The sequence below is a fragment of the Myiozetetes cayanensis genome, unplaced genomic scaffold (genome assembly GCF_022539395.1).
Source record: "Myiozetetes cayanensis isolate MyiCay16 unplaced genomic scaffold, myiCay2020 scf4, whole genome shotgun sequence".
NCBI lineage: Eukaryota > Metazoa > Chordata > Aves > Passeriformes > Tyrannidae > Myiozetetes > Myiozetetes cayanensis.
Window position 1 is genome coordinate 34,730,190 of NW_026087631.1, and position 25,437 is coordinate 34,755,626.

At 41.2% G+C, this 25,437-nt stretch overlaps 1 protein-coding gene across 4 annotated transcripts in view; it reads left to right on the forward strand.

Annotated features, from left to right (window-relative positions):
* Window positions 1-2,582: 2,582 nt before the first annotated feature.
* SSBP2 (single stranded DNA binding protein 2) overlaps window positions 2,583-25,437 on the forward strand; it is a 132,064-nt gene continuing 109,209 nt past the window's right edge. For all 4 annotated transcript variants that reach the window (XM_050328738.1, XM_050328739.1, XM_050328740.1 and 1 more), the window contains exon 1: window positions 2,583-2,745. In XM_050328738.1, the coding sequence (XP_050184695.1) occupies window positions 2,687-2,745 (59 nt within the window). In that variant the 5' untranslated portion in view covers window positions 2,583-2,686. The remainder of the gene's footprint in view (window positions 2,746-25,437) is intronic.

Consider the following 25,437-nt stretch of genomic DNA (forward strand, 5'->3'; position numbering starts at 1 on the left):
GCCCTGCCCTCCTGAAGTTCCTTCTGCTCTGCCCCAGATCACATCTTAATCTGCGAGTCATTTGGGGTCCTTGAGACCAAAATAAATCACAGAAATGCAAATAAATCACATGAAAAACGGGAACAAAGCATTTTTAGCTGTGCCGCATATCGAAAGGACATTAACAGCTATCTCACCATCACATTTTTGGGAAACACCTCAACATTGTCCTTTTCAAGAACAAAACTACTCCCCTTCCAGGGCTGACACAACACAGATACAGCCACCTTCTCAAAATATCCCACTCCCCCGCCCCCTCCCCCACCGAACCACAAATAAATCAACCAAAGCTATTGAGGCAAACAAAACAACAGATTTCGAGGATTGTCCTGCCCGGGAAGGATTTCGCCAAGGTTATCAGTCTGGTGTGAAAGCCTTGCTAAAACCACGGGTCAGGGTGGCAGCATAAAGCCTTGAACAAGAGAAACTCATCGTATCTGATGGGGTGATAATGGCTCTTCCCCAAGGGCAAGCAAATATTCGGATGGGAACTGTATTCTGGATTACGATGATCTGTACTTGTGTCATTTACCTTTGTAGTTTGGCCAAGGGCATCCACGCTCACTCCTTTCCTTCCCACACCCAATCTTTCTTATGCCTTACCTACAATCCAAGTCTTTTTCTTGTTCTATGCCCTGATTCTTTCCCAGCCTTTCTTTACACCATTTTCTGCTGCCCACGGTCACCCTGAATGCCATCAGCTTCATGTCCAACCTAAATTCCATGGTACAACACATGTAAGCATTATTCTGTCTAAATGAGGCCAAAACTCCTCCCATCGGTTCACGTTTCATTAACTTCTCATATTCTCTTCCTTGTCTTTCCCCACTTTTATCACCCAAATTCCTCGTGCACTGTGCTTGGGCTTTGCTTCCTCATTTCCTCCTCCTTCATTTCCTATGTGAGCTTTCCCTACCCTTTTCTCCTTCCCCCCCTCTTTTTCTGTTTTCCCTCTTTCTCCTCACACCACAACACACTGTTGCCACCTTGTTCGTTGTTCTTCCTCTGGTCTCATCGGTGTAATTTGGGAGCCTTGATCTCACCAGGGTGGCTGATGTCAGCCTCATTTACTTCTCTCCCTAGATTCACTCCAACCACTCTCTCCACTGTTAATAAAAAAAAAATAAATAAAAAAATTAGGTATAAGCTTAAAACAACCAACTTTAGCACAAGATGGGATTTGTGGTGTGCTCTAATCTGATGAATTACTGTGGCGGGTTGCAACAGCACAGACATCCCACACAACCCACACCGTGTAGGGAACTGCTACAAGCACCTCGGATTCTCCAGCCTCCCTTGCTTCTTCCTGTTGTCTCTGCTGACATCGCTAATTTGTTCCAGTCGCTCATCAATACTCTTATTTATCCCCCTTCCCCCCCTCAATTTCACCTCACCAACCATTCCCTTCGCTCTGGCAGCTCAAAATCCAGAGGATGTTTTTTTTTCCCTTGCAGCTCCAGCAATGATAAACAGATGCTGGTGGTCCACGTCTGGCACAACTTCCCTCCTCCAATCTTGGTTGGTTTTTTTTGTGGCGCTGGTTGCCCGTGACCTTTGCCTGCCGACAGGACGTGGAGATTGGCACATTTACAACCTGGCCCGACCTGAGAAAGGGCTTGACATTAAATACAAAACATTAAAGCACTAAAAGCCCCTACCCAGGAGTTACGCACGTGAGTGGGTTTACAAGGTTAGTCGCACTTTAAACATAACCAGGTTATCAAAACCTGCACAAATTCAAATTGGGACTGTGGTTTAGGAGGAAGAGCAAAAAAAAAAAAAAATTCAAGCAATAAATGGCCCCAGTGGCTGCTCCCTTCCTACCACCTCTTGTGAGCACGCAATTATTGCGATATAACTCTAAAGAAAAAAACCAAAGCATTTCCTTGAATTTTCTTTAGAGAGCGTGGGGCAGTTTGGGGTTTTTTTACTTTTTTTTTTTTTTAGCCTCTCTAAAAGTCACGCTGCTTTGGTTCAGGAAACGTTTCCTCCCCACCTCCTGCCGCCTAAGGCCGGTCCCGGCACTCGCCCTCCCGTCGCAAAGGAGGAAGCTGTCCCTCCCCCCGTGGGGGAACAGGGGGACCCTCGGTGGGGTGGGACCCGCTGCCGGGGGAGACCCTCGGGGCTGTGTTTGGCCGGGGTGGGGGGTCCCCGTGAGGGCTGAGGGCGGACGATGTGAGGGAGGAGAGGGCAAGAAGTGCCCCCCGCCCTGGTGGGGACGCGGAGGGTGGTCGGGGGTCTCGGTGCGCGGGTGGGAGGCCGTGGACACGGGGCTGGCATCGAATCCGGTCCGCAGTTTGCGTCTCTCCTTGGCGCTCCCCCATCGGCGGCGGCAGCGGCGGCGGCAGCGGCGGCGGGCGGGCGGCCGGCGCCGGGAACAGCCGGTTGTTTAAAAATCCTTCTAGAACCGTTTCTAATTCCCCCTTGCGCCGGGGAGAGGCGGTGAGAGCGGCGCGGAGCAGGGGCGCGGGGCGGGCGGGGGCGGGGGCCTGCTCGGCCCCTCCGTGCGCCCCGTCCATCACGGCGCCGGGGGCGGGCCCGGCCAATGGCGCGCGCGAGTGGCGCGGTCGCCGTGGCGACGGGGCCGGTCCCGGGGAGGCGGTGATGGGTTGACAGGTGCGTGACAGTCGGGAGCTTCTCCGCAGGCATGTACGGCAAAGGCAAGAGCAACAGCAGCGTCCCGTCTGACAGCCAGGCCAGGGAGAAGTGAGTACGCGCCCTGCGCGAACCCCCGCGCAAACCCCGCGCAAACCCCCGCGCACCCCGCAACTAAACTTTGCGGCGCAGCCCCCTCCCTCAACCCCCCGGGCCGGACCCCGCGGAGTGCGAGGGTAGCGCCCGCGCTCGGGGGTCCCGGCCCTGCGGGGTCGCTGAGCGCCCCGTCCAGGGTGGTCCCGCGAGGGTCCCCGCCGCCCCATCGCCGGCCCGTCAAGGTGCGGGACAGCCCCGCTAACAAAGAGCCCCGCGCGGGGGGCTGCGGGTCCCGCCGCGTCCCAACTCGCCGCCTCGCAACTTTTGGCCGGCCCCGCATTGTCGGTACCCGGGGGACTCGGGCGCACACAAAGGGGGTGCGAGCATCGGGGGTGCCTGGCGCGACCCCTGGCCTGGGTCCGGCCGGGCCCCGCCGCCTAACAAAACTACTGTTAGTAGTAGTATTGTTATTATTATCCTTTATTTGTAATCGCGCTCAAAACCCCCCATCCGAGCCGCGCTCTGGGAGCTCCGTCCCCGCTTCCCGCGGGGATCCCGACGGGGAGCGCTGGGGATGCCCCCGCCCCGCGAGGGAATTGGGGGGAAGACCGGGTTTTTCGGAATGGACGGCGGCTCCTCAAGTTGTCCTGTGGTGTCGGCGACTTGGCGTGACCGGGGCTGGTTTGTCACCGCCGTGGAGGGGGAGGAAAAGCTCCTTGCGAGGAGCAGGAGGAGGACAAGGAGGGGGACGAAGTGTGTCGGAGGTGAGAAGGTCGGGGGCAGGCTGCGCGGGGTGTCCGGACGTGCAAACCTCCGTCGAGAGCCCGGGTTTGCACCTTTCTGGTCCGAAAATCGCATCGCTCCGGAGGTGGTTCAGCACCGGGATCTGTGCTCCGGGCATGGCCGCTGACTTTCCCTTCAGGCAGTTTGCCCTGAACCTTCACCTAAAAGTTTTTTTGTTGTTGTTGTTAGTTGGTTTGTTGTATTTGTTGTTTGAGATTTTGTTTGTTTGTTTGTTTGTTTTTCGTGGGTTTGGGGTTTTTTTTTTGCTTTTAATTTTCTTTTTTTTTTTAATGCTGGATTGGGTTAGTTGGTGGGTTGTTTTTTTTTTTTCTTTTTTTTAAGGAAGTTCCTAATTCCAGAGGCTGGCATGCACGCTTCCTGGAACAGGAACAGGCCAGGCATCTCTCTTGCTGCAGGAGAGGGAGATGGTGGGGGAAGTTTAAAGTGTCAATTTCGCACTTAACTTTTCTATTGGAAAGTGGAGATAGGCGGAGGCCGCACTGGGGAAGCGTTAATTGCTGAAATAGAGCGGGAGACACAACTTGGGCATTAAAATCTGATCAACTAGTGGCACTTCTTACTCCCAGTGTAGGGATAATTTTAAAAATAATTGCTTAAAAATAATTGCTTAACTGGCTAGTGCAAGAGTTGTTTATTTCCTTTTACAAAATTAGCGAATTAAACCATTTCCTTGTGCTGCGTGTTTGCTGGTGTTTGTTAATACACTTGGTAAATCACTGAAGGGCACAGTGGGACCTCGCAGTGGGACTAAAAACAAATCCATAGGACTGCTGTGTGTTGGATCAGATGAAGATCATGTCCTTTTAGTTCTGCTCTGCAAAAACTACCTAATACCAGCCATATACACAAGTGCTTCGGTCGTGGGGTTGAAACTTCAAACTGTTTTCAGTCTAATTCTTTCACTGCAGCTGATTTTTCTTCATGGTTTTTGGTGTCCTAGAGGACGTAATATTTAATGTGGTATGAAAATACTTAACAATTTTCAGGGCAAGCTCGCTAAACTGACTTACTACCAAGTAGCAACTGCCCTCCTAAGTAAAGTTGTAGGGGACCTGCTAGATGGTGCTGTTCGATTTAAATACACGTTGTCTCCCATTCGTAACTAACAGCTGGAAATGTGGATTCTTCACGTGTAGATTATTTTATGCAAAACACTGAAATGGTGTGTTTTTACACCATGGACTTGACAGATAAGAAGCTTTACGGTAGCATCTACTTGAAAATGAACGGAGCTGGGAATTCAGAAACATCCTATTTCCCCCCTTTTCCTTTACCGAAACGAACAAAAGAAAAAAAAAAGCGTTTAGACTTGGTTTATGATGTGGAATACCATTATATAGACAACATTTCAGATTTTTATTGTATTACATCTATTAAAGTTGCTTCTTAGTAGATAATACCACATTCTGGCTATTTTCTTATGCTTTCTTTCTGACATAAAAAAAGCAGTGATTGCTTTTTTTTTTCCCTGTAACTACACTGTTTTACAGCTATGCAATGCTTGTCCCAAGGTAATGCGTGAGTTTTTGCTGTGCTCAAAAAAAAGTTTGCCTTCCAATTAAATATCTCTACAAAAATATAGCGCCGACTTCTGCGTGAGATTGTGTTACTTTGTAAACAACACAGAAAAATATGTCTGTTGACTGATTCATTAAGTACTTACTTAATCAAGAGAGGAATTATAATTATGTTTAGTTTCAAAGTTTTTTAGAACAGAATATGCAGCTAAAGGCTGGTGTGTCTCCTCAAGCTTGTAAGTATCTAAAATGTGTAGCCAGTAACATGTCTCCAAAATACACTTGCAATAACTAAGGAAATAATTAAAAAAAATATTACACTACTTCAAGTTTTGTATGGCCTGATTGTGTGGAACATGTTTATTCCCCATGAGGATGTGTGCCAGTGACAGGACTACAGTGTGAAAAGAGTATTTATCAAGTGTGGAAAAGATGTGTGTTGTTCAGATGTTTGCAATATTTATCGTCATGTATTTTACAGAACAGTGCAGTGCCAGGTATGTTTTGTAGTATGTACATCTCACTGTATTCTGCCTTTAGTTTATGTCCTTTGAGGTTATGTAATTGCCAATAAAATGAACCAAGTTTTGCCAGTCATTTATAGTAGCCCTTGGCAAACTTTCAGTTCCAACATGGCATTTGTTTTATGGTCTTTGTCCCTTCTGCTTGGTCTCTGGGGCAAATTGTCTGTATTATGTAGCTTAAAAACCCGTGTGAATTGTGGGTAGATGAATTTAGGGGGAAAAAAACCCCTAATTCTTTGCCAGGGAGGCACAGTTGGGGAGCACAAGAAATAAGGTTACACGATACCTGTGAGGCATGAAAAGATGAAGAGACAAAAATCACAAGAGTTGTTGTACCCCCTCCTCTCATTTGGTGCCTTAATTTTGGGCTCAGGCCTCCCTGTTACATAAAGGATGGAATAGTTGTGTTAAACAGTAGTTCTTCCGCACTGTGAGGGCACCATATAAGACCATCTACATTGTCAAAGGAGAAAAGCCCTAAAAGTTTTCTATGCATCATCTTTTGTTATCTCTTCACAACAACTGGAGATACTTTTTTATTTTTATTTTTTGTCCTTATTCCTTAAAATGAGACTGTTTCAGATTAGGACCTATTGACATTTCATTGAATGGTGAAACTGTAAACTTCTAATCTTGGAGAAAGGAGGACCAGACCATGGAGGTTCCATTTGCAAATGCAACTCTCTGTTTATATATAAAAAAATATTTTAATTTGAAAATATAAGTAGTTGAACATATAAGGCAAAACTAAGTTCTTACTGGATTCTGTGTTTTCAGTTGTCTTGATCTTCCAGTGGTCTTCTAAACTAGTTATTTTCCCAGGATGCCCTTAACCCTATTGGGGCTCAGCAGATTTTGGTAAAAAAATAAAAGGATGACTAGACTGTGATTTAATTGCTTATAGAAGGAGATGGGATCAAAATGTTGGTTCTCTTTAGATCTCTTTTGAGTGGTTAGCTATTTGAACGTACAGCTCCTTTATATGAGTGATGTTGTTGTTGTGGGGGTGAGGGGGAGTGTTACATGGTTTTTGGTTGTTGTTTCCCCCCCCCCCCTTCAGATTCCGAAAGACTGCATTGCATGAGTTTACATAGTTAACTTACTTTTCCCCCACTAGTGTTCGAAGACTACAAAAAAAAAAAGTAAGGTACAGATAAAACTTAAGTGTTAAATTTGTTGCTCTTCTCTAGGAAATGGTGAGCATCAGGTTCAGATGCTGAAAGATACATTATCTCTTTTTTTTTTTTCCCCCTTTGAAAACAAAACTGGTAGTTTAATCCAGCCTATTTTATACCATGATTTCATCCATCAGGTCTAACTTGTGAAAGTTGAGTTGTACTGATCAGGGAGTCTATGAACAGAATATTTCTTGTCATTTTAGAGCAATATACTTTTTAATGAAGTGCACAGAAGGGAAGGTTCTGGAAATAAGAACTATTTGTCAGTATTTATTGTTGACCATAGTGTTTCAGGTGCTCCCTTACAGTAGTGCACAGGTGTCTTGGGCAGCACGTGAAGGTGTTTCAAATAATGTATGTACTGTAGTTCAGACCACTGATAGTAATGGCCTTTGCCCTGGAGATCAAACAGAAACTATTAATTCTGCTTAAGTATTAAAGTATCTAAAAAAAGATTTTCATAACTTTGACGAACTTCTACTGTTTATGGGGAAAATTTATAATGGCATACCTAAGCCTTGTTCTAGTTTATTTAATTTGTGTGTAAAAGTTCTGTTGAAGTGTGGCTCGCTTTGAGAATTAGGCTGAGAAAAAAACGTGTTTCCCAATGCTTTAAAAGTTTTTGCAACTTTTACCATGTGCCCCTCTCCTTGAAGTGGAGTTGAAAAAGAATGAGGGATTTGATTCCAGGGATGTCTTTCTTCCATTTGCATGACAAAGCATCTGTATTTAGCCAGGATACAAGCCTTTTCAAAAAGATGCATTTGCATATGCTTAGGGCTTACTAACTGTAATCTCTGAATATTTCATCTTTCCTGAGAGCTCAGCAGATACCAGGATCAGAGGGGAGAAAAACTGGGACTGGGTAGATACTGGGATCAGAGGGAAGAAAAATTGGGAGTGGGCAGATACTGGGATTACAGGAGAGCAGAATTGGGACTGAGCAGATCCCGGAGTCAGAGGAGAGAATTGGGAGTGGGCAGATCTTGGGATCAGAGAGGAGAAAAACTGGGACTGGGCATGCTGGTGGTAAGGAAAGTGTAAATATGAGCAGTTGGAGGCTGCAGCTGTGAGATGCCAGGACACAGAGATAACCGGGGCTCGCTCCTGAAGGAGGATGGAAGAAGGCAGGGTGGAAATGGCTGGTCTGGAGAGAGGAGACAAAGAATTGCTCCCTAAGGGAGCTGGCATTAAGATCAGAGATCTGAGTGGGGGCTGGTGCATCCAGACAAGGGAAGCAGACCTGGTGCAGAGCAGGGAGCAGAGCCAGGACAGCAGAGGAGGCAGGTCAGGAAGTGGAGGGTTTTTGATAAGTTAGGAGGAACATTCTGTCCCTCTAGGTGCTGGAAAATGACCATTTCTTTGCTGTCCGTGGGAGACTGAGAGGTAAATTTCTTATCTTCAAGGCAAAACCTACCAACATGTATTGAAATACTGACTGACCAAGGTAGTCCTGAAATCTGCAGCTCAGAGATGTCAGAGCTTTGGAAGGGAAAGATGGGATTTGCCATTCTAAATCAGCTGGAACAGTGTGTCTCTGTGTCTGAGTGCAGTGGCTGGGTGCTGTGCTTGCATTCCCAATAAGATTCTCTTAACTTGGAAAATGCGAGTATATACCAAGCTCTGTTCTCACTTTGCCCTCATTTGCATGTTCACTGATTTTTTTTCCCATCTGGAAAAAAAACCCCCACACCAACTCTAGGGTTTTTATTGTGCAGAAAAGAGCATTGTTTTCATAATGAGTAGCTATTTGATAATTTGCTATTTCTCTGTCATGCAGTATGTGCCTTATGGCTGACTTGCTGTTTCATAGTACTGCTGTACAGGAGGAATATAGTGTTTCTTTTGTGCCCAGCACCATGGTGTCTGAGCTTCACCTTAAAAATAGGTATTGAGACACTCCTGCCCAACAACCAGTTTTAGAATTGGCACTAAGGTGCAAAAAGTGAAAGGCAAACCACTTCTCAATTATTGGGTACTCAATTTGAGCTCAGTAGCCCTGATTTTTTTTTATTTTTGAATATCACATAAACCAGAAGTCCATATTTACAACTTCCAGCATCTCTCTTGCCACTGGTTCCAAGGACAAGATACCAAAGGAACTTAAATATAATGTTTTTTGCCATCTTTCTTTTGGACACATTGGAAATTGGAAGATGCACTCTAAAGATATCCAGCGTGGACCGTTCATACTTACCTGCAGTGCAGTCTCACCAACCTGCTGTACTTATGGAGGGAGGCTTACAAATCCATGATTGTGCGATTCAGGGTGGCACTGTAATGGGGTAGAGCCACTACTTGAGAGGGTCAGGGTCCTGCACTGCCTCAGGTGATGCTCTTCGAGGGCAGGAATCAGCAATTGATCAAAACACCACACCACCTTTTAAGAGTTTTCTGCTGAAGCTCCTCTTTAAAGCTCCTCCTTTAATGCACCATCAAGAACACAGTCAGGTTTTTCTCCATGAATGTTCAGTAGCTGCATCTGCAGGGCTATCCAGCTGCCTTGCTTGGGGTTGGGAGCAGTTGTTCTCTGCTTTTATTGGTGTACAAACAGTCCAGGTCACAACTAAAGTTTTTTTATTCCTAGTGTCTGATTAGTTAAACCACAAACCCCTAAGTCCAGGTTGTTTAGGCAGTGGTCAGGTGGTGTTTCAAATCCTAAGAGAAAATCTTTCTCAGATAGCAACTAACATATTAATTCAGAAATCTTGATGACCTCTGTCCCTGCTTCTCTCTAGTCTCTAGGATATTTCGCACTTCCAGGCCCAGGAAGGTAACAGGTGAGAACATAAAATGTCGTGTTATGAGAAACTGAAAGATGGCACCAAGACAAGACCATTGTGTCTCAGCTCTTCTCTTTCCAGCTTTATCAAATGTAAAAATACTCTGAAAATTTTTGTAGTGGGTAATTTTTTCCTCCCCTTGAAACCTTCTGTGATTCTTGCCTCTGGATCATTTTTATTTTGTCCCTATGTTATTAGTAGCATGTCCAGATCATGGAGTGGAGCAGAGATAAAACGTATATTAACCGGTGCTGATAAGACTCCCTGGAACACTTGCCTTTTTATTGTTGGTTTTGTTGGGGTTTTTTGTTTGTTGCTTTTTTTGTTTTGTTTTAGTTTTGTTTTGTATTTTAAATAATCCGTTTTGCAGTCCACATGCCCTCCAGGTTCTTTTTACAACACAGCTGCCTAGCCAATTATTTCTTATTTCATATTTGTATATTGTATGTTTGATTTCTTATTTCTGAGCACAGTACTGTACATTTGCCTGTATTGAATTTTCTTTTATTAACATTCCTTATTCTTTTTGTGTCCCAAGAATGTCTTATAATCTTTACTCATTTATCACGTATGCTTTTGTTTTTCTACATACCACTCATTAATGGAAATATTTTAGTGGAATTGGCTCAGGGTAGCAAGAACTTTCTTGAAACATTCTCTCGCTTGTAGAAACATTCTGTTAATGACTCTTGCATTATTTATTTCATGTGATTGTACACTGTTTTTTCATTTCATGAAGGTGTTAGGTGACATAGATGGGATGTGATAGGCTAACAATCAAAACTCTTAATACGTTAACTTTCCCCGTGTGTTCCTCCCTACCCACTGCACAATCTCCCAACTGAATCAGAGCTGAAACCAATCACACTTTTCCCCCCAATTTATTTTCTATGTTAATATCAGTTAGGAAATGACAAATTGGGAAAATCCGGATTTCAAAATCACATTTCTGATGGCAGGTATAGTTTGTCAGATGTGGTTGCAAACAGTGAGGGTGGTTGGCTCCTCTGTGCATTGAATTCATGGGCTTCTCCATCCCATCCTTTTAGGCTTTATGTCTACCTTTGGACTTGTCTTTTGGTGTTTTTTTTGGTGTAAGTTTATATGGATCTGGTTGAACTATAACCCTTGATATTAACCCCAAACTCTTGGGGTTGATCAGGCCTAAGTGGCCAATGAAAGTGCTGGTTTGCTATTTACACTTGATTATTTTGTTTCCTGTGTCCCATTCCTAAATAAAATACTGTCTTTGAAAGAGAAATTTCAGTCTTGAAGAAGAAATTAGGAAATTACTGATTACACGGTGTCCCATGTTTTATATTAATTTCCATTTTATTTCAAATGGTTTTGATTTTTAGTGAAATTTCACCTTAAAACAAGCCCTCAACCCCCTATAACTTTTACAGAAAGAAGTCAGTGTTCTGAAGATACAGGAGTAAGTAATCAGTAGTAATAAGTAGTCAGTGTCTGTAAACTCCAGTGCATGTAATTATTTTTTTAATATTGATACTGATAATGTCTTGTTACCAGCAGATGCATTTTTATATTGATCTTATAAGTTTGGAAAAATTGATAAGAATGTTTCACTCTTGGAATTAAATGCCTTTGCGGCTAAACAGAGAAAGGTAAAATGCTATATTTTCTGTAATAAACAGCTTAGTGCTTATAAATGTCAGTCTTGAAAACCATTTTTATAGTTTAAAAAAAATTCCAGCAACATTAGTGGCAACCTGAGGTAGCCTCTGTTGGCCTTCCTCTGGGAGGGAAAGGCCAGCTCTGAGAAAGATACTTGAGTACAGGAATGGAACTATATAGTTCCGTAATAAATATTTTACTCTTGACAGCGTTGGGACAGAATGCATCATGGGCTGACAGGCTGCAGGATTGTGTCGTTAACACAGTGATTTATGAGGCTGAAAGTGAAGATGTCACCTGATGCTTCTACCACAGAGCATTTGATAAACCAAAGCCCTTTGATTTCTCCATGCTAAATATTCTATTTATATTCTTCTCCCAGCTGACCCTCAAAGGGTGGGGTCCAGTCTTGGATGGCTCCAGTTGCTCCTGTTAGGTCTGCCCTTCAGTTGAGGTGGTGGTGGTGAGTTGCAGGAGGTTTTTGTGTGGATGGAGTGTGGATGAGTTATTGAAATTTCATCAGTTGTATCAAGAATAATGAAGCTCATTTGCCAAATCTGCAAGTGCTGCCCTGGAAGTGAAGGTTACAGCTTCCATTGTCTGTCTCTTGAACTGTTTGATTCCTTAAGTTACTGCTAAAATCCTTTTAAGTCATTGTAACCTGTTAAATATTTCTTGAATATGAATCTGGAAAGGATATATACATGTGGAGATGATATTTTAAAAACCTAAAGGCATATATCCCAGCCTGAGGAATTAAGTTTGGTTTTCCTCTGTGTTTATGTAATAAAAACAAAATACTACAAATGAAAGTTGATTTTCTACATTGGAATAGAAGTGTATGATGAACAAATAAACATCCAGACCTTGCACACAGGACTGTTTGTTCAAAGTACTCCAAGCTGTGAAGCATGAAGGAGAGTTTCTGATCAGAAGATGAAGAGCAGTGTTGGAAGTATGGAAATGTGCCTCTGGTAATGGTAATGGGCTTGACAAGCAGATCTGAGAGGTGCAACACACTGGTGTTTCTGACTTGTGCTGCACCTCCTCAAATGCAGTGTCACTTCTCATTTTACTATCTGCACATCTAATTCTTTTTAAAATAAAGATGTTTACTCTTACAAGACCAAAAACTATAGATATGTGCAATTTCAAGCCTAGTTATACATACTTCAAAATATTTTTAGAAATAATATAAGGTACTATATAATATATAAGATAATATAATGGCCAGTCTTCACGAGTGAAGATCTGGGGAAGGTCTTTCCACCTTCCAGCCTGCGCATTGGATTTTTTAGGTGAGACACAGTGTGCGCGGAACTGAGCCCACCCTTTAATCCTAAGGTTCATCTGCCGGGGCCAAGCGAGCTTGGACGGTGGCAGCGAGGTCCTCAGGATGTAGATGGGTTGCCTTTAAGGGCTAATGAGCTCCATCTGCCCCGGGGAGTGTCCCTGACTGGGAATCGAACCCGGGCCTCGGCGGTGACAGCGCCGCGCCCTTAACCACTAGGCCACCAGGGGCTCCATAAGGTACTATAATGCAGCAAAAACAAACCAACCAACCCCCTCCCCCAATAAAACTGTGTCTTATGCTTTAAAGGTGCAAGACTTAAATAATTTGTCCAACTGTAGCTGGGGAACATGAAACAAGTGATTGAAAAAAATTACTTTGAATGATTTCACAGAACATCTTAAATAGATGTTTAAAAAGAAAAGCAGACTAGAGCACTAGATGCCGGTGTTTTCGTAAAAATTCTAGTAATTGAGAAAATTATTTATAAATTTTTACGAGTATTCCCCAAACAGATCTGTATTTCTGTAGTTAATTATTCAAAATTGGAGAAAAAGAGAAAGGTTAGAGTTGCTTGGTGTCAGCCTCCAGTTCTGTGTGGGATTACTCATTTGGAAAAAAAAAAAGGGGTTAATAGAAGAAGCTTTTCTTGTCATAAAACCATAAATATTTTTCCTGTAAAACAATGTAAGGGGATTGAACAGTCTTTCACTCATATCACTATCTAATAAAGCTGTTATGCAATACTTCAAAAAGGTCAAAAAAGTACTCAATGGTTTTAATATTTAGACTGTGAGCCAAAGAAATGCATTTGAAAATGTAGGGTCATGCCTACATTGTGGGTGTACCTGTTCCGTATTTCACAGAGAAGGTTGTGCAGGAGGGGCTGGGGAAGATAATCTGTTTAATTTCTCTTTGCACAGTGTATACATTCAGTAGACAAAGCACAATTAGAGGGGCTCTCTGGTACAGTGTGTTTTTATTGAGAGAGCTTTGACTTCTGTAAGTAGTTGTGGGCTTGTAGTACTCTACACAAACATCAGAAATCCTCAGTAATTTAGGACACAAGTGAGAAACTGAAGAGGTAAATGAAGGGAAACCTGACCTGTGACAATGTCATATACGCATTCACACTTTATTTTGTAGAATTCCAGTGGTGTTGTAAAGGGAGCTAAGAAACTACATTGAAGAGACCATTAGTGGAATTTGGCAAAGTAGTTGCTATGTATTCTGCAGTATCAGACTGGAAATGTTTTTTGTGTTCTCCCTGCAGTTGTGATTCAGTTGTGGGTTTTGGCTGAACTTAGGGCCTGATCTGTGGATGTTACTTTAAAGCATGCCCAAAACTTCCTTGGAACTTTTTGTTTTCCAATATAGTAGCATGCTTTAATGATTAACATAACTGAAGAAAGGTGACCATTACATTCTCTCAGCACTGATAATTTTCACTGTGTTGTCTGTGTGTGTTTTTATGTGTATGTTTGTATAGATCCATGTATGTAACTTGGAAGGGAGGGTAGAACAGACAACTGGGCATCACTTGCACGTGTTGAAGCGCACAAACAGGTTGATGAAAAAAACCCCCACAAAATAAACAACAAATAGTTTCGATTCAAATATGGAAGAGGAGAAGCCTCTCTGAGAAGAGGCTTTCTCAGAGGTAATAGACTGTACTCTTGGTCCACTTTTGGCGTTATTCAGTGTCACCCTTACATCTGTTGGTGTTACTGTGTCCTACCTGTTGAGTGTGTAATAATTGTAGTTACCTCACCAAGGCTGATTTTAAATTCAACACCGGCATTAACTCCTTTTTAGGAGCACCCAACAACCAAACATCTTAAAGTATTTCTTTAGATCAGTGTCAGTGAAAGCATCTGAAAACACCAAAAGTAGTCCATATGTGTAATTTCTTTCTGCCTAAGAATGTACTACTCCCCTAGTGCTTATCTGGTAAAAAAAGCTTTTGATTCATCCAAAAAGCTTCCATCCCTGTTTCTCCCTGGATAGAACCCTTAGCCATTAACACAAGCTTACCCAAAAAAAAAAAAGAGTTTTTTCTTCCCTTTTGGCAGCCCAAGTGACCTGAAAAAGCTTTTGTGCCCAAAGGGTTTATTCCTTTTTTGATTGTCTGTTTTTGACTTCCCAGCTCTTTTGGACCTAGGGAATGATAGAACCCCACAGTTGGTTCTGTTCTTGGGGGAATTCTGAAAGCAATGTGAAAACCAGGATGAAGTATGTGGTTCTGTTCTGTTTTCTTCCTGATGGGGCTGGAAGTAGAGAACTGGTGCTTTGGGAAAGATGAGATTAATGTATGGACATGGGGAACTGGATCACATGAATGCAGTGGGTCTTCTTCTCTTGAACTACCCACAGGTATTTTAGCTAGACATAAATGTTTGAAGAGGTCAGGCCACTTTTTGAAACAATACAGAAACCGTCTTAAGTATCAAGGTGTGTTTAAACTCTCTTTGCCCCACAGTCTTATGGCTATGATGATAGTAAGATAAAGATTCTGTGTGTTAGTGTTCTACACTAATGCATGATGTGCCTGGATACTCAGAGGGGCTTCTTGGACCAGTATTACTGACTCCTCTTCCTTCAACCCTCTGTATAGCACAGGGAGCTTTTCAGCGTCTCCGTGTTTTGCATGTTTTCATTCAAAATGTAAAATTGAAAAGTGAGTGGTATAAATTGGTAGAAAAAGATCATTCAGTGATGTGATATAATCCACGAGTTACGCTGTGACATTCCTCAGGTGTCCTTACATAGTACTCAAGCTTTCTGTTGTTTACATTCAAAGATTCAAATCCAGTAAACTCTTTTTCCAACCCACTCTTAATATTCTGTATTTGTAATCTAGAGTCCGAGAATGTTTTTGCCTGAAATGACTGCAATATCACTATTTCCCTGTATTTTTTTTTGTTTATGTCATACAGTTTGTAAAAGTAAGTACATTGATCTCTTGGGCATTCGTGTAGGTGATATTCAACTACAGTATTCCCAGGATTCTGCTTTCTTTAGTATTCTCTTTCTTCTCTGGGCTTTTATTTCTCCAGATAATGGAGATTTTGGTGGACAGAAGCATCCTAGTCTTCTGTTGGATGCTGTGTGAAAGGAGGTGCTTGAGATGGTTCTGAAAGATTCAGACCCTTTTGGCTGTCTCTGGTGTATGACCCAACATGACGTAGAAGTGTCAGTTTTGTGATTATGAAATGGTGAGACTGTGTGAATATGCTTTAGCTCATTATGCGGTTCCTCCAGCATTTTAAGAATTTTCCATGCAAAATGAAGCAGAGGGATGTTGTAGTCCCCTGTTGTACCATTATTTGCTGCTTTAGTTGTCCTAAATTGTCATGGTTGCTGTGTTTCTTCTATAGTTGAGACAAGACTACCCTGCTGGTCTCCTTTACTTTCCTGAGTGTGGGAGACTGTTAAATATAGGTGGTTTGGCCTTGCTTTGGGATACCCTTCCTGGCTCCCAAAAAACCAAAAGAACTGAATGGTATGCATGCAAACCAAAACAAAGCTGGCTCTTCTAGTTCTGGCTTTTCTCATTTGACTGTGCAAAGGTAAATGTGAGAAATATGTAAGAACTAAAAAATACAGCCCAGGTCTGGAAATCTTGATGTTCAAGAAGTGAATTTAAAATATTCATAGCATTGCAGTCCTGCAGTAGGTGTCAGCAGTCTTCTGGAGGACCATCCCAGTAACCTCTGAAGGCTCCAGGAGCGATCATTTATTCAGTTTGGTCTTTTACCTGTCTCTGGAGACCCTCAAGAGCCACAGGTCATCTTTCAGGGCAGGAGTGGTGTCTGTATTAAAGAACACTCAATGGTGTGGGGGGCTAGGAATTGCTGTTCTCCCACCAGGACTTCATGGTTGGGTTTGGATCCCTGTTCCCTCTCCCTTCTTTCCAGTGCATGCTGCATGTTGAAAGGGGTGAGTCACCTCTTTTATTATTGTTTTGAATACTTTCCTCCCAAATGTAGTTTTATTTTTTGCAGGGAAAGGAAAGAATTTATACTGCCCTGGTTCCTTATTTTTATCAGAGCTCTTGCTAACAGCTTCCAGCTGAGGGAGTTCTTAGTATTTTTAGCCCAAGATATTTTGCTATTTGAGCCTCTTTACATGTTTTCCCCCTGATATACATTAACTGGAATGGGGGGATGGTTCTTGTCAGTTAATGTAGTCACAAGCATGCTTGTCAAATTGCCCACACTTGCTCCCAGGAATCTGAACACTTCTGGAATTGCGAAGTTTGAGTCCTGGTCTGAGGTGTTTGATTCAGCTTCATTATTCCATTCCCTGACTGATACTGTTGTCACTGAATTTCCTTTTATATTTTAGAAGGGGTTTGAATTAAAAAGTATATGTAATTGATATTCTACTTAAAAACACAAAGAAGTAAATAAACTGAAATGCAGAGAATTCTAAAATGGAATATTACATTACTAAATATAATTTCTTTAAAATCTCTGTTCTTTTTTTTTTTCCAAGCAGCAGAATCCTCGAATCCTCAGTCTTATTACTAATGTTACTATTCTGTGGGTTGTCTGGCTTACGGTCTGATGAAGTTCTTTGATATTGCAAATACTTGATGGCACATCTTGTGTACACAATATCTTCAAGTTTCTGAATAAACTTACCCTTCCATGAAACCCACATGAACATTGCTTTGAAAGAAAAAAAATAATTCTCTCTGACCTTCAAGAACCGTTTCAACCCGTTTAGGCATAATTTCACAGATCTCACTATCATCAGTTCTTTTCCCTTTTTCTAACGAAGTTTCAGACTAAAGATGAAAAGTTACAGTGAAATGTGGTATTTCCAGCAACTACTCCAACACTGTGTCTCTGTAGGGCTGGGGAAGTTGGGGGTGAGAGGGGCAGATAGTGGAAATCATGCACAGTTTAAATTGAGGATTAAATGGCATTTGCTGTAGAGTATAAATTGTCCATAGAACCTTTTCTCTGTGTCCCCTCCAGATGTGACAATACATCACATTTCTCTGCTCCTACTCCCTTAACTCCCTGCTCTGCAGAGTGAGGAGGTGACTGTGCAGAGTCTTTGTCTGAATGCTCTGGTTTCCAGCCTGGGCTGTGGCAGAAGTTGGAGCCTCTTGGAGGCTGCCAGCAACCACCAGGATGGATCCTATTAATTGGAACCAGCTGGATACAAGTATGTGTTGGCAGGTCTGCAGCAGCTCTCCACCACCCAACTGTAAATGTATATGTTCATGTCAGTCTCTACCTCATGATGAGTGATGCTGCTGAGAAGCTGTGGAGCAACATTACCACCTCAAGAATGCTGTCTGGTCTCTGTTAGGACTTCTCAGTGGGACTGAAGGATTAACTAAATACTAATCTTAAGCTTCTTAACACTTAGTGAGAAGTCAGAATTTCATTACTTTTAATTGTTTTGTAACAGGCTAATATAATTATACTGTTGGCATCTTGGATGGGATTTTCTTTACCTTTTTTTCTTTACAAATCCAGCCCTAATAAAGTTTTTTTATTTCACAGATTGAATTTCCTGTATAACTTGTTTTAAACTACTCTGTGAGTGCAGGGATCCTAAATAAACTTGAGCAGCTGACTCATTATTTTTGCCATTCGTACAACTAATTTTTCCAGTGATCCTCGAACATGAAAAGTTCAGTAAAATCCTTGGAGGAAAGGGAGATGTTGCAGAGAAGCTGCATGGAGTGACTTCAACTCAGCGTACTGCAAGTTTCCTAGTCTTGTTGCAAGCTTATCTCTTAAATCTCTTTATTCTAATAATGATCAAGGCTAACTCTTGCTTTGCTGATGAGATATGACAAGATCACCGTCCATGTGATTTCATTTGTTGTATTCATGGCAGCCCTGGGGAGGGAAATAACTGGAGCAGGAATGAAGCTTTGCTCTTCTACAGAGCTCTAGAGCAACTTGGGCACTCTGAAACAGTAGAGATTTTAAACAGATAAAATGTATTTATGTAAAATGCACACTTAACATGCAAGCATCAGCCTGACCCTTCAGCACAGGTAGGATAAAAGAGAGATAATAGCTCTCCCAGGTACCAGGTGGAGCACCTGAGCTGGAATTTGGGAAACTGTGAGTGCTTTGTCAAACCAGTTACCAAGCGACTCCTGATAACCTTCATCTCCACAGTTACTGGGTTTGAAATTTAGTCCTGATGTTGTAAAGTTTGCGCCTGCCCATTGTTCACCTTGGACCAAGTGTGAAAAGCACCTCAGGGGGCTGATCTCCTTCTTACCTGAAAGGTCATAGAATGCATGTGAAGGGGAAATGCATCAGCCTGAAGAGCTTCCAGTTGGCTCTGAAAAGTTGTTTTTAGAATTAGCACACAAATACTTGGAATAGAAGCATTAGGGGAACATGTTCCCAGTTTAGGGTAGCCTGTACTGAATGCTTAAGTTTGAGATTGAAGTCACAATCAGTAATTTGGGTGTTCAATTGCACAATTTTTTTGTTTGTTTGTTTTGGTTTTTGTTTTGTGTTTTTGATTTTGTTTTATTTGTTTGATTTTTATTTGTGTGTGTGTTAGCTTGATTTGAGAATGGTGATGCCACCTTTGCATGTCATTATGTCGTGTTCAAATCACTCAAGTTTTATAGTCCCATCTATGCACGTGATGGATTCTGCTTGAACAGTGCAGGTATATTGAATCTGTAACTGAGATTAGTAACTTTCTGAAACAAAAAATCACATACTTTGTGAGCATTTCTTGCAGGAACAGATGATACATCTTGAAATGAGAAGTGATAGTATTCTTGCATTTGTTCTACTGTTTTAAATGAAGTTCTTTTAGGGGCTTTTGACTGGAAAAAATGGGAAAGCGCGTTCTGATCTGAGGTGAATGATGAAAAATTTCAGCATCTAGATAACATTTACTCTTGCATTCCTTATAATTATTTCAATAATGTTGTCTAAGGATGAATATAAAAAAAATTGTTACTCCTTATATTTTCCTTTCATAGAAAAAAATATAGTATTTCAGTGGTTTAATGAAATTGTCACTGTAAAATTGTGATCAAACTCACAGAAAAGCAACAAATGTTGCTACTTTGAATCTGATGTGAGGTTTTCACAAACAAACAATGGCTTATTTTTCTTAATATCATAGGTAAAATTACTAAAATAGTTGGGCACTGGGAAAAGTTTTCTCTGAATTAATAAGTGTCCTCCCAGTGGAATGAAGCAGTGGCAATGACTTTTTTTTTTTGCATGATTACATTTTCAAGTGTTATACCGAAAATTCATCAAATGAAATGTAAGTCTTGGCTTCCTGAGGAATATTTGAGCCCAGTGCTGGTGTTCCCAGCAGGTCTGGAAGGGACATGAGTTAGGGTTTGCCCTCTGATCTCCACTTCTTTAGGATCCTAAGTCTTTAGGATTTGCTTTCCGTGGAACTACAATAGTCCCCCCTGCCTCTGGGTGAGCAGCATTCAGCAATTAGCTAGTATGGAACAAACTACTCCTCCAAAAAATGTAGCAAAAGAAACATGGGATCCTGGTGATAGCAGCCAGGATTTATCTTTCTGTGCACCCCCAGTGCTGTCTGTGTGTGGAGATGGGGTTGTGTGGTGTGGGCTTTGTGAGGAGATACTGCTTCCCTTTGTTGGCCATAACGGATCTGATTGGTAAAAGGTTTGGTTGTATTTTTTTTGTGTGGTTGTCAGGAGGTCTTGATAAAAGTCCTAACAGAAGATAAGCATTGTAACTTTGCTCACCACCAATCCCAAAACTTTCACAGGGCTTAAGTTCAGTCTAATGGTTGATGCCCTTAACAAGATACTTTGGAAAAAAAAATATTTCAGTAAGAATTATCCTTCTATTCCATGCCCATTGCACCTCCAGGGAGATTAGGGAAATTACAGGATTTCCATTAGAAATACGTTATCAAGGTAGGCTGTGTGGAGCACAGACTTCTTTTGATTTCAGTGTAGCAAGACTTGTGTATCTCCAGGTACTCCCTTTACCCCTCATGCTACTCCCTGTTTTCCACATTTCTGGGAATGAGGAGTGACCACACAGTCTGACAGAAAGCGCTGTAGTGATTAACATGTTTTCGGGTGCCTCTCCCCATCTGTTGCAGTTTCATGCCTGATGCAGGTAAGAGGTTTACCTGCCTCCTGTTGTCCCTCATATGCTTTTCACAGGCATTTCATTTCAGAGTTTTTCCTCTTTTTTTTGAGACATAGCTGAGTCCCCGGGTTTGGGTTTCAACCCCTTTACTGTGATTATCATAGTGAGGCTTGTGCTCTCCTGGAGAGAGGGAGCAATGAGGAACCACTGAGTAGCCACCTTCTGAAAAGCAACGGCGTTATTGTTATTCAGGTCAGATGCGCTGCAAAGGGAACATTTTTGTAAGGGAACAATATTGCAAAATAATGAGCAGTTTTTAACTGTGCTGGTCTTGCTAGGGTTGTCTTGAGTTTCCCACTGAATTTTACAGATTTTTATCTCAGGCTTGCTTGTTCATTTGTTATTCCCATTTCCCCTCCCCCCACCCCCATCTGATTGTTGTTTTATAGTCTAAGGACACCTTCAAAGCCGATCTTCAAAGGATTAGATACCTGCATGAGAGTCCTGAAAGAGTTGTATTCATCACTCTGAAGGGTGCTTAAGACCTTTTTAGTGACTCCAAATTCCAGATGGACTTGGCTTGTTGACTGAGCATTAGAAAGGTTACATCACCTATACAGACATGGTCATCTGTGAAAATAGTCTGCTGTCTTTTCCTCACTAGAAAGAGACCAGAAGATGCTGGGGGTGTTGGAAGTTCCTTGCACCCCAGTGTTGTTTCTTGCTAACCAGTGTGGTCACTCTGCAAATTCCCACCTGGTACCTCCATCCATCCAACCTAGGCTGTCTTGGACCAGGGATCTTGAATGCCACCTATTGTGTGTCATGCGGGAGTTATTTCCTCAGAAAGTGTAATTCCTAATGTTTTCTCTTACCTGGATGTACATGGTTATTGCCTCCTATGTTTGCTCTGTTTCGTTTTTCCTCACATATCTTAAGAAGCAACGATTATTCAGTCTTCTTTTTATGAACTTCTTTTTTCTTTTATTCAAACTATATAGTTGTTCCTTTGTGAACTTTCCTGCGAGCTTCCTAGGGCAAGAACTTGGGTGTGTTTTACTGTTTGTGCTTTCGTGTTGAAATGCCACATAGGAGGCATAATTTAGGTGTGAAAAGGACATTTTATCTTTAAGGACAGACATTTTTTCAAATGTACAAAGAGCAGCCTTGACTGTGACTTATGTTTCTCTTTGACTTAAAATCGATGAGTAGTTTTGAACTGCACGAGTTAATTCTACACTATGAGCCTTTTTTTATGTGTGTGTATTTTATGTTTCCCTGGTGCAGCGTCTCTTTCCTGAATGGATCTAGACTGCTGGGATCAGGGAGTTGAAGGCTGTACTGTGTTACTTTTGGTTGGGGAATTTTTTTGTATATGGTCTTACTTGCAGTTGATGTTTGTTCTCCTGAACATGCTTTCAGAGATAACCAGCACGGGTGACACGTGTTGCACCACTGATATTTGGGGTTGATGCTCCTTGTGTTGTTCTGAAAATATCTGTTCCATAAGGATAATTCTGATTTTAATCACAAAAATTTTTAAGCAGTGTTACAAAGCTGTGGTTAATTACTCACTGAGTTGGAGAAAAATCCCAGGGAAAGGAAGTGCAAACAGCAGACTGGAAAACTTGTGGAAGTGTTTTTCCTTGTGTCTTGCTATTAAGGAACTTTTCTTGTATTTTGCTGAAAGAATTTGCTTTAAATTTAATGCAGCTCTCATGTGAGAGGAATTAACATATATACAAAAAACCAGAAGGAGTCAGAAAACATCTTATACATACTAAAACTATTATCTGATTTTCATACTAAAAATATAAAGAACGCCAGCCACTTTGAAAAAGAAGACTGACACTCAATTAACATTCAGTATTATTTCCAAAGTCTTAAAACCTAGAGCAGCAAAATATACAGTTTTCCTAAAATTTTCACTCCCATTTGGGCAAGCAGGACACCATAGGCAGCCTTGGCTGAGGTATCTTGTTATAAAAAAATACTTATTAGGACACTCCAAGGTGAAAAGCTAAACTTATCCAACAGTTGCATAAAGTTGGAGAAGTTGCAGAAGTATAAAAAGTATAAAAAGTATAAAAAACTTCTTCTATTGCACCTAAACATGACTTCCAGTTTTGCTAACTGTGGCATTGTAGCCAATTCGGATAAATATTTTGGGAAATCCACTGCATAATACTGAATTCTGACCTAAATGTTAGGTTATACTATTTGGTTATGGTTTTGTATCACAAAATGTATCTCTGTTAGGCTCTTTATGAGAAGGGTTTGCTTCTTAATGCAGCAGTTAAAATACTGCAGACACCTTCGTTGTGGGAGCAAAGGCCAGTCCAGCCATGCTTTATGGTGAGGGTACATTTATAAATTGTTTATAGAGAGGCAATAAATAATTAATGTCTGTTATTAAATAGGTTACAGGCATGAAGAGTGTGTATTATGTATGACAGCAAGCACACTGTAGAAGGTGTTAAAGACAGGGTTTTGTCTAACTGCTGCCCTAAAATCCATAACAAATGACCCTTTTGTTAAAATATATATTAAACATTTGATTTACTCGATGCAGATTTATAAATACTTTATATTTAGTACTAAATATAATTCCAGCACTTGACTCCAGCCCTCCAGTAAAATCCTGCTGAGGAGGCAATGGAGCAGGGTTGGCTTTTTGAGGTGAAAGTGAAATCCAGAACTGTGAATGCCTGGTGCTGTCTTTTTGTAATATACTAATAAAAGGATATTTTTAAAAACTAATTGATGTGTTTTCTAAATAGACATAAGGCCAGGTTGATTACCACAGGCCATCAGTAATTTGGAAGATAATGCAGGGTATTATAACTTGAGTACAAGACTTAGTTTCAAAGCTCACTTTGAGTCATGTCGAGGGTAAGAAATGGTGTTCCTAATGAAAATCACTTTCTGTATTTAAACAGGTAGTTGAACATTTTGTTTATCTTTGGTTTTAATGCAACCATCTGCTGATGCAAATAAAAATGTTGCATTTAATGCAGATTTGTGTATATGTGTCAGTTTCTTGTGAGATATGTTTCTAATTTCTCCTTTTGTTTCAAAGACAGAGTTCTGCAGATACATTTTGCGTAACACTGAATTAATATGACAGAGGTATCATGAATAGTTTTTTCCTAGTCATCAGTGTTTGTGGTACCCCTTCCCAAACATCTTTAATGGTAGCTGGTTGATTTTGTTCATTTCAGGTACAGTCTGTTTTTTTCTCTATTTTCAGTCTGTCTCAGCAAAGTGTGAGACAAGTCTGAAGGATATTCAGCACTTACCTGAGAACTGAAGTTTTTGTGTTTATTTATTCCATTCAATATCAAGGGAACAGTTCATACAGAAACATGAGAGTTCCTTAATAAATCACAGGTGTTGCCTTTCTTTCACTTTATTGCTATTCAAGTTTAGTGCCTTTTTCTTCCCTCATAGTTTTTGCAGTTATTCAGAAACCTGTATCAACACTTTTCTGAAAAAGTGTATACATGCTGCAAGAGAGTAAAGTTTGAGTCATAATCTTAATTTCTCATCATAAAAGTTCTATATAACATAGTTTCATAATAATTTGAACATTATGCCTTGTAAAACTTAAGTGGTTGTGTCTGGAAAGACCTATCTTCTGCCTTTCTGTATATAAAAAATGAAACAGGGAAGTCATGAATTGATTTATTTACATAAGCTAGTAAAAAATCTGTAGGTTGGTAGAAACAATAAAGAATGTCACAAGTCTTTTTTCCATCAGCTGTTACTGGGAGTGACTTGTGCAGTATCTTTGGTGGAGTCTTGCAGTGTCCCCCTCCTCTCTTTCCCACCCATTGTAATTTCATTACAGTGTTTGGAGATAATGCTGTTAGCCTGTAGAAAAAACAGCAATTAAAAATAGTATTTTGCCCTTGCTTCTGCAGGTAAATCTTACTTGGGATAAGGATCAGCAAGGGCAGGTCCCCTGCTCTCTGCTATTCGTAATTTCTGTATGCTGAGCAGACTCCAGCTTCTTACACTGGAATCTGCTTCTAAGAGTTTCCAGAGTAATTCCAGATTAGTTTCTCTTTTACTGATGAGAAACAGGAAAAATGAAGAAAGGATGATGAAGGTAATAAGTGAAGAATTAACTATTGAAATGTCAAGGAAGGCCAGGTTGGACGGGGCTTGGAGCAACCTGGGATAGTGAAAGGTGTCCCTGCCCATTGAACAAGATGGGTGTCAAGGTCCCTTCCCACTCAAACCAATCTGGGATTCTTTGTGTGTAATTGAGATCCAGATCTCTTTAACACCATATAAATATCTCAAGTCCATTTCAAATAGCGTGAAAACAGCATCTTAAATACAAATATTTGCTGAACCTTAATATTCTATTCATATTTCACTGAGAAATGGAAAATGCATGGAAGTTTTGTAAGTTTCTTTTAATCAACTTTTCTGTGTTCTCAAGCAATTTGATCAGAATTCTTCAAAATGTCACTGAGAAAAAATGAGAAATGCTGCCTAGGCAGGAGTTTGAACATGAGCAATAAGAAAGTAGTGTTTATATTTAATAAAACATTTTGAAATACATTTTGAAGCCTTTTTTATTTTATTTTTGGCACTATTATTGTAGAGGATTTTCACATAAAATTCTTTATCATTCATTGTTTATTGGAAAATGTTTTCTGAAATCTCCTAGCAAAACTACTTCCACACTTTCTTTTTTCCCTCCTCTTTTCCCCCCTTCTCCTCTTAATTTATTTATTTTTACTTTTACTTTTTAGTACCAACTCCTGGCATTTTTTAGTACCAACTCCTGGCATCTTAAAACCTGTCCACGCCCTGTTGAAGTCTCCCATTTGTCCGTTTACTGTCCTGCTGCAGCAATTGAATCTCGACAATG